We start from the raw sequence: 10,000 nt of genomic DNA, 5'->3' as shown, positions 1-10,000 counted from the left end.
CCCTTCAGCTCCCCCTACCCCACCGTACTCTGTCCGAGAGGCCCCGGCGAAACACGTCTGGCGCATTCAGCCCCCCCCCCCTCCCCCCGCACCTCCCCCCCTCTCCGCAACCCCCCCTCACCTTCCTCTGCAAGAAAGTCCGCCATGGCCCCGGAACTACGTCACAGTTCCCGCACTACCCCCACAATGCACTTGTCACGGATATACGTCATTTTCTCCCAGTCCTTTTTAATCGATCCTGTTTTTTGTGTTGTGTTGTGTGGTGTGGTGTGGTGTGGTGTGGCGTGGTGGTGTGTGTGTATGTGTGTGTGTGTGTGATTTTTCTGTTTTTTCCTTCGTGGAATCGCTACTAGGTTTTCTCAGCTCCAGAACGACTGGATGCCATGGGGTGGCGGGTGTGGGTGTGGGTGTAGATGTGTCTGGGAGGGAGATGGAGAGAGAATGGATGAGGGGGGGGGGGGGAAGGTGGAGTCCGTCCAATCAGTGAACTAGCCAGTGAGGAGCACATGGGTGAGGCATAATAGGTGTGCGGGTTTTTGGAAGGGTGTATGGGTGGTGGGGATGGGTTGGATGGTGGGATGGAGGGGGCGTGCGGACGCAAAAAGCGTCCATGGTGGATCCATTCTTCTTCTTATTATTATTGTTATCATTATCAATCTTGATATTTTTATCATTATTTACCAGCAGCTGGAACCTTTTTTTTTCTCATCATTATCTTAAGACTATTATTACTGCCATGATTATTATTGTTGTTGTTGTCGTTATCATTATCGTTATTACTAGTAGCAGCAGCATCAGTAGCAGTAGTAGCAGCAGCAGAAGTAGTAGTAGTAACATAGCAGTAGGAGCAGTACCATAATCATCATCTTTAGCATCATTTCTTTCTTTTTCTTTTTTTCTTTTTTTTCCATTTCTCTTTGTCGATCGCCCGGGTCGAAATGTGTGTACACGACTTGCTCGTTGCCTTAATCCCCACTTCGTGTGTATGCACACGCTGCGCAAGATGAAAAAACAAAAAAACAAAACAAAACAAAAACAACCGAACAACAACTACAACATATGTTGCCATTCATGTCAGCGCGCTCGCCAGTTGGGTCGTGGTAAGGAGACCGTAATTATGACTGTTTGAGTGCTCCTGTACTGCCGGGCACAGTCCGCCAAGTCGCGTCACTGCATAGAGCCTCATGACCTCAAGTGGGTGTGTCTTGAAGGGAACGAAACCCCCACAGTGGTGGCGGAGCACTGATGGGCCCAGTGGTTACGCACCAAACTACTAGTTAAGGGAGCAAAGTGTCCACTACTGGTTCAAGTCCAACATACGCCGGACCCTGATTTTTTTTTTTACTCCGCGACCCCCCCCCCCCCCCACCTAACCCCATCCCATGCCCACCCCACCGTTTTCCACCTCCAATCTAGAACTCGAATGGTGGCCTGTCCGGGTGCTGGTCATTCGCTTCTATCTCTATCTATCTCGTCCACTCTATCCCCATCTCTCTCTTCTCCCCTCTATCTATCTATCTATCTATCTATCGTTCTTTCTTTCTTTCTCTCTCCCTCTCCTACGTACAAATATCTTATCAAAAGCTTTCTGCTTTCATGAAAGTGAATGCTCCTTAACTGTTCGTGAAGACTATGTGCTCCACACACACACACACACAGGCCCTCTCACACAGCCACAGAGTCCACCAGGCCAATCGTGAAGGGCAGACCAGACGGGGAAGGAAGCGCGGCAGCCATGTTATGTCGGATGATGGCCCCCCCGAGTCGCGTGTTGCCAATCCACTCGCCCCGTTATTTCGGGGCGTGTTTCGCCCCGCCCCCCTCGCCCCCCCGACCGCCCCCCAGTAGGGCCTGGGGGGATCTCTGTCCCCCCCCCCCCACCAACCCCCACCCTAGTGGTTACTGTCAACCTCTAATGACCGGTGCTGTTCGCTCCTCTTGTGTTGCGCATTTCACGCACTCTTTATCCTATCCTCCCCCCTTTCCCCTGTGTGTGTGTGTGTGTGTGTGTGTGCGTGTGCGTGCGCGCGCGCGTGTGTGTGTTTGTGCGTGTGTGTGTGTGTGTGTGTCAATGAGAGAGAGCGAGAGAGAGAGAGAGAGAGAGAGAGAGAGAGATTTTCATGACAAGTAAATGATTCTGATTCATCTCCCCCAAACCCCCCCCCTCCCCCCACAAATACCTACCAACCTAACCGCCCCCCCCCCTAAATAAACACACACACACACACACACACTACACGAACTCCAACTCACACACACCAGCACTCCACTCACCGAAGTCGCCAGCCATGTATCCGAACCCAGGCCCAAGCATGTCAGCGTCGTCCTCGCCGGGCCGGAGGGCCCTCATCCTGCTCCGGGGGTTCCTGAAGAAGTGACGCCTGGCGCCCAACGCGCTCAGCTGCTTCATGCGGCGCTCCTTGGACCGTCGGTTCTGGAACCACACCTGCAACAGCAACAACAGGAAAAAAAACTGTATTTCGTGCAATCACGAAAAGAAGACTGCAGCAAACCTACACCTGCACAAGAAGAAGAAGAAGATATCATGATCTATATTATTTCATGTACACAGGAAAAGAAAAATGAAGCACCAAAACAGTGGACCTAGTTTTATTTTTTTTGAAGGCCTACAGCTGACATCAGTTAAAAAAAACAAAAACAACTTGAGGTACACAGAAAGAGAGTGTGCTGGAGCAGAGAGAGAGGGAGAGGAAGGGAGGGAGAGAGAGAGGCAGACAGACAGACAAAGACAGAAAGAAAGGTATAATCATGAGCAACATTACATCAGCGCTTGGGTTTTTTTTTTGTTTGTTTTTTTAAAATTTAACACGTATGCCAGTTGGCGTTCTCCTATACGTCTTTTTTTCTCTTCTATTTCTTCATCTTCTTTGTTTGTTTGTTTGTTTTAGTTTGTGTTGCATTGCAGCATTTCTCTGCCCGCCAAGGACAGGAAGACAGCTACAAGGAGAGGAAGATAGCTACAAGGAGAGGAAGACAGCTACAAGGAGAGGAAGATAGCTACAAGGAGAGGACGATAGCTACAAGGAGAGGACGATAGGGCTCTACAAGGAGAGGACGATAGCTACAAGGAGAGGACCATAGAGCTCTACAAGGAGAGGACGATAGCTACAAGGAGAGGACGATAGCTACAAGCCCTAAACAGCTGCCAGACCTCGGCATTGTCACTGCTGAACCACACCGACACCGGCCACCACAAACAATCAGGAAACTGGCAATGGCATCGTAGGAAGAAGACAAGAAGAAACGGAGGAGAATGAGGGGCAGGGGAAGAGGAAGAGAAGAAGAGGAAGCAAACAAGGGGAGGAGGAGGAGTAGGAAGGAAGGAAGAGAAGGAGGAGGAGGAGGAGGAGAGGAGGAGGGAAAAGTGGAAAGGAAAACACGCAGAATTGGGAGACAATGGACAGTGTTCCAAAAAGCCTCCTCCCTCTTTCCCATCACCATCACTCCACCCACCCCTCACCCCCAAAATGTGGTTCCAAATGTTCTCACCCTCCATGTCATCTCCTCCCCCCCCCTCTCTCTCTCTCTCTCATACACATACACACAACACACACACACACACACACACACACACGCACACGCAAGCACGCGCGCTCGTATACCCCCTCAGGCAAAGCACTAGTCGTTGTCTGAACATCCTTAAAAAAGAAAAAAAGAAAAAAGAAAAAAAAGAGCCATGTTTGCAGTTAACCGGAAGTGGAGCTGTCAAGCGAAGGCGCGCGCAGCCCCCCTAGGGCGCGCTGCTGCTGACGAGGTCACGTGAGAGACAGGGTGGACAGATTACAGCGTTTGTCAATTTCCCCCTCCTCACTCAGTGTCGTTACAGTGGGCTGCAGAGCCGAGCTGAGCTGTGTGTGTGTGTGTGTGTGTGTGTGTGTGTGCCTGCATTGCTGGCCAGCTAGGCGAGAACCACGTGGACCTGACAATCGACACGGAACACAGCGACGGACAATGATGCCCAGCCAGCTAGCCAGTCTTCCACATGGCGGACAAATCTTGTCTCCTTCCTCTCTCAGTCTCTCTCACACATTAGACACGGATACAGAGAGAGAGACACAGAGAGAGAGGTGCACAAGAGAGAGAGGTGCACAGAGAGAAAGGGGGGTGCACAGTGAGAGAAGGGAGAGAGAGAGAGTGAGGGGATTAGATGGAGAAAAAGAGAGAACGAACGAACAAATGTAAAAAGAGACGGACAGACAGACAGATACAAAGAAAATTGATAAGGAAAGAGAGACAGACCGACAGATAAATATAAAGAAAATAGCTAGGGCGCTGGGAACGTTTTTGGTTTGATATATACACCTGCCAGCACTAGTAAACAAACGAAAAACGGTGTGCTGGAAGTGGAAGAATTCAAGTGTCAATATCCAAAGAGATGGAGAATGCAAAGCAAGTAAAAAAAAAAAAATAAAAAAAATAAAAAATAAATGCATAATTATGTACAGAACCAGTAGCGCAGTAGCAATAGTGGCAACTGCAGCAGTAGCAGTAGGGAAGAAGTACAGGTCGCGGTAGAGAAGTATTCGGATGAGACGATAAACCGAGGTCCCGTGTGCAGCATGCACTTAGCGCACGTAAAAGAACCCACGGCAACAAAAGGGTTGTTCCTGGCAAAATTCTGTAGAAAAATCCACATCGATAGGAAAAACAAATAAAACTGCATGCAGGAAAAAAAAAAAAAAAAAAAAGGGTGGCGCTGTAGTGTAGCGACACGCTCTCCCTGGGAAGAGCAGCCCGAATTTCACACAGAGAAATCTGTTGTGATAAAAAGAAATACAAATACAAATGATAGCGAGGATGTATACAGTAGGAAACTATACACCAGCAGAAGTACGTAATTCATCACAGTAGACAGCTTCCTACTCTTCAAATGTTGTCATCACCGCGTGACAGTTGTATGTACACTCAAAAAACAACAACAAACCCCCCAAAAAACAAGAAGAAAAAGACGCAAGCTATGTCTATGTGTTTGCAAAGGCTTCATTTACTTGCTTTTGAGAATAGAATCATGTTTGAACGAAGACGGCAAGCTATAGTAACGACACATAAAGCGTGCAGCCATCTCTCAGTCACTAAAGTGACTTCCTCACAGACCACAGGCATGAGTCACACAAGCCTTTGTGCAAGCTGCTGCTGCTGCTGCTGCACGCTGGGCAGGCCCCCCAGACCCACCCCCCTCCCTGCCCCCAAGCCCCCAACACCACCTGCCACAAAAGACACGGTTTCCACAAGTCAGCCCCCACCTAAGCTCTGGCATAGCTGGGGAAACGAACCCAAACACTCTCCACACAACAACACCCATTGCATGAGGCCCACCTCAGCCCCGCCCCCCCCCCCCCCACCCCCCTTCCCCACAACACACACACCACATCGTTCTCACGCAAAAACAATCTAAAAGTCCCTGAATTGCAGGGCTCAAGTTCTCAACATGGATAAACAACACAAGCGCCCCGGCAACAGTGGGGAGATTAATTTAATTAGGAAAGATCACCACCAGAAAGCAGCCAAGAGCGTTTCGTTTTCAAGCCACCATCAGAATCACAAGGAAAAAGCCAATGCATCTCAGGTCTTCACTTGGGAGAGTGACCTGCCATCATCATCATCGTCATCATCATCGTCATCGTCATCATCATCGTCATCATCATCGTCATCATCATCATCATCATCATCATCGTCATCATCATCGTCATCATCATCGTCATCATCATCATCATCAATCTTCCCCTGCTGAAGAATACTAAAACAAACTGTCGACTCTGGTCCGCGGAAGTCAACCGTGTTTTATTATTACTTTAATCCGTGCAGCTTGGCACACACACACACAAGGTGTTTCTGTTCAAAGTCCTGTCCGCAATGACCCGATTGCACACCACTACTTGACTTTTGTTCTAAAACTGCTGCGAACTTTGTCATGTCCAAATCCCATGACCTCGCCTCGACGGTTTTCCTTGTTCCCGTTTTAATTTTCTGGACTGTCTCTTTTTGAAACATCACAACTGGGGGTGGGGGGTGGGGTGGTGGTGGTGGTAGAAACACTAATCGCTCCGGTTTTTTTTAATTTTTATTTTTTAATTTATTTATTGTTATTTCAAAAAGCTCGGATCATTCGACAGGAGAGGCTTTGATGAGAAGGTTAGTGTTTTGTTTAAGTTGATGACTCACACACACACACACACACACACACACACACACACACGGGGGAGCTTGAAAAAGACAAAGACAAGACAAAGTATACATTCAAGCACAAATGCGAGGAATGCGAACTTTCTTATCCGGCTCCCCCATCGGAAAGGAGTAATGCATTTCCCCCCCTTTAATCTTTCGTTGCCAGTACCCCAGCGCCTCCTGTCTCACACGAGCGCCATGTTTACATCCTTATCAGCCGGTGTAAAGAAGAAAAAAAAAAGAAAAAAAAAAGATTCCACCCTGATGTCGCTTTCTATGACATAAAAAAAGGGGGGGGGGGGCCTGTATTTGGTCGTTATCTTCTCTATGTGGCTGCTGTGTTTATGAAGACACCGAGAATCTGTGTTTAAATATAGCCTTTGCTTTTGTGTGTATCAGTTCGTTCGTTCATTCGTTCTCCCACTCAATAATTCATTTCCTTATCTATCTACTCTCTCCTGACAATTCCCTTTCTGCAGGGATTTATTCCTTTATGTATTCTCCTCGATATTTCATTCACTCATTCGTTCCCTCGTTTCGTTGTGTGTTTGATTAAAAAAAAAGAAAAGAAAAAAAAAGAAGTAATAAACCCGTGAATAATTAATACATAATAAACAAAAGACAGAACTCGAGGCAGACACGTCATCCGACAAAAAAAATAACACCCATACAAGCCAAACTCTTATCCCCCCCCCCCAACCTCCCCCTCTCTTCTCCCTCCAACGATCACTAGGGCTTTGTTATCCCTCTCATAGAACACGCCAGTTTGACACCAACACAAAAAGGTCAGTCCTGAAAGATCCTCGATTGAAAGCCGACACCACCCCTAAACACAACTCTCTCCGACAACCGATCCCATGCACCTCCACCCCCCCCCCCCCCCCCTTCTCCCCCACTCCCTGCCCCCCCCCCCCTCCCCCTGCCACCAAACTCACCACCCACTCCTCCTTTTTCTTCTCCCCCTCTCCCCTCTTTCCGATAAAAATCATTCCAGCGCCTTAACACCTCTTGGGCGATCTGAGTTCCCGCGCTAATCCTGACATATCAAAACCTCTACACGGCGTGATCCCCAAAACCAACAATCCACACAAGGAGCGGTCCAATCCCCAGACGATCACCGTCCCACAGAGAAAAACCTGTACCGGGGTCGGCTTTTTTTACTTCTGGAACCCGCAGTGAAGCGTGACTACTATACCCGTACCCGTGTTTCGGGCGACCTGTCCACCCGGGCGACCTGTCCACCCCGTTCTTTCCACCCACCCACTTACACCCTGTGTGCCGGGTACACAATGTCCGCGCTCATCGTTCGTTTGTCGTACGGCACCGGAAACTTGTGTGTCCCACATGAGACAATGAAGCGATGACTGGATGAACACGTAATTTCTGATCGGATGAATCCATTTTGTGTCGTATCGTATCGATCGTATCGTATCGCATCGTACTGCATTGCATTGCACTGCAGTCCGTCGTATCGTGTCGTATTGCATTGTATCGTATTGTATCGTATTGTACTGTAACGTATTGATATTGTGTAACTATTGAACTGTTTAACGTCCCCCTTCCAGCCTGCTGCATACAGAAACAAGAGAGGCAAGGCCTTCAAGACTCACTTGTGGCAAATTAAGTCCCCTAGCATTAATTACAGAGTAATTTCCCTTTTTTACTATCTGCACCAAAACGTTTGCAAAATAAATAAAACTTCTATGCTTAGCAAAAGAAGTTCCTGTTTGAACAAAAAATGATAATAATGACTGCTCTCGTTGTTGTGTCATAATATCAGATCAAAGTGCCAAGTTTAGAGAATACAAAAAATATAAATATAACAGTAAATGCAGTTTGCATATAATTAAGCTTCATTTTTATGTGTGTGTGCCCATCCCAGAGGTGCAATATTGTTTTAAACAAGATGACTGGAAAGAACTGAATTTTTCCTATTTTTATGCCTAATTCGGTGTCAACTGACAAAGTATTTGCAGAGAAAATGTCAATGTTAAAGTTTACTACGGACACACACACACACACACACACACACACACACAGACAACTGAACACCGGATTAAAACACAGACTCACTTTGTTTACACAAGTGAGTAAAAAAGAATAGTGTTGTGGCAGAGGAACAAACCAAACATCAGTTATTCGTTTCTGTATGTTGATATATGTTGTTGGTTTAAACAGCATTTTATTTGGAATACGTCACAATGCAACGCCGATATCGATGAACATGACAACAAGAAAATCTGATATAAAGTCCTGTCCTGATACATGTACATACTGAATTATGTGATGACGGATGTCATCATAACTAGAAGTTATGACGTGATCATACATGAGTTTTGAACAAAACTAAAAGCTGAGATATAAAAAGAGTGACAGAAAATGAATAATAAACGTGTGGTGGAGACAGTGGAGAAAGAAGTCAACAGAGAGAAAGAGAAAGAGAAGTATCAACTCTAGGACACAAGCACAGCAACACAGTGAGACTGAACTTGGCCGACAAACAAAGCGGCGAAGGAACAACCGTTGCTGAATGTTGTTCCTCATGGATTTGGTTTAAACATTTTTTTTTTTAAATATCAAGAAACAAGGTGCAATACAGCGTTCAATTAAGAAGACTTGAGCAACAACAAGCATGAGCTTATATCGTGCACGTTCATATGTTAACAAGCAATACACAAACGCAATGGCGAAAATACACAAATCCTCATGGATTTTGTTCTTCCACTTGAGAGAGAGAGGGTTGTGGATGCAAAGACCATTGACACGTTTGTGTCAAGGGCCTCCCGTCTTCCCTAGTGGCCCAGATTTTTTTTTTTTTTTTTTTCAGCGCGCATCCGACCTCTGAAAGTGACAGAATAGTCAACATGATGACTGCGGTCACTTCAATGGAAGAAGAAGCACAAGAAGAAGCACAAGAAGAAGAAGAAGAAAGAGAAAGAGACAGAGAGAGAGAGAGAGATTTACAAACAAAATTGGTGACGGATGTCTCTGCTGCCGGTAGACATGTAAGCATTGTAGAGTGACTTGTTAACGAAAGAAAATCGAGAAGGATACAACCGACAAAAAAAAAAAAAAAAAAAAGGGGGGCGGAGGGGTGGTGGTGGTGGAGGTTTTGGGGGAGGGGGGGATTCTCAAACAGAAAAAAAAACTAGTTCTCTACCGATCCAGGTAAAAAAATTGGAGTTGACAGGTGCCGATGACGAAACCACAGGTTACATCCCACTGAAGTAGTCCTGTCTGTCTGTCTGTATGTCGTGCTCGGGAGAGGGGTGTGGGTGGGGGGGGGTTGGGTTGGGGGGTATGTTGTGCTACGATTTGTCGGCTTGTACACGCCTCAGTGGCCTGATCCCACACAAATCTTCCCTATCCCCCTAACCCCCTTCCCCTCCCCCCCCCCCTCCCTCTCTCTCTCTCTCTGTTTCTCTCGGGGTGTAGTAGTGAGTGTGAGGAGGACGGTATGGCTCAAGGGGCTGTCAGTCTCTCGCTTGGTTAAAAGCTTGTGGCCAACCTTTTTTTTTCTTCTTTTTTTTCCCCCCTTCTCTCCTCCTCTTTTTTTCATATATATTTTTATTTTTATCCGGGTCTCCCCCCCCCCCCCCCCGGTGTCAGGTAAGTATTTTCTTTTTCTTTTTTTTACTATGTGGGACTGGTGGAGAGAGAGAGAGAGAGAGAGAGAGAGAGAGAGAGAGAGAGAGATGTTGGGACGTCTTTTCCTTTCTGTCTTTCGGTTTTCATTTCTATCTCTGTATCTCTCTTTGTCATTGAATGTTGTGTCTTTGTCTGTCTGTCTCTCTGTCTGTATGTCTTTGTCTGT

General features: G+C 46.9%; 1 protein-coding gene across 1 annotated transcript in view; it reads right to left on the bottom strand.

The window, feature by feature from the left end:
* The window catches only part of LOC143274862 (LIM/homeobox protein Lhx5-like), a 148,902-nt gene that overhangs the window by 81,189 nt on the left and 57,713 nt on the right, over nucleotides 1-10,000 (bottom strand). The window contains exon 2 of the mRNA XM_076578821.1: nucleotides 2,275-2,446. Coding sequence (XP_076434936.1) covers nucleotides 2,275-2,446 — 172 coding nt within the window. The remainder of the gene's footprint in view (nucleotides 1-2,274; nucleotides 2,447-10,000) is intronic.

The sequence above is a fragment of the Babylonia areolata genome, chromosome 29, assembly GCF_041734735.1.
Source record: "Babylonia areolata isolate BAREFJ2019XMU chromosome 29, ASM4173473v1, whole genome shotgun sequence".
In the NCBI taxonomy this organism is placed as follows: domain Eukaryota; kingdom Metazoa; phylum Mollusca; class Gastropoda; order Neogastropoda; family Buccinidae; genus Babylonia; species Babylonia areolata.
The sequence above is the reverse complement of the archived record's forward strand: the minus strand, read 5'-3'. Positions and strand labels throughout refer to the sequence as shown.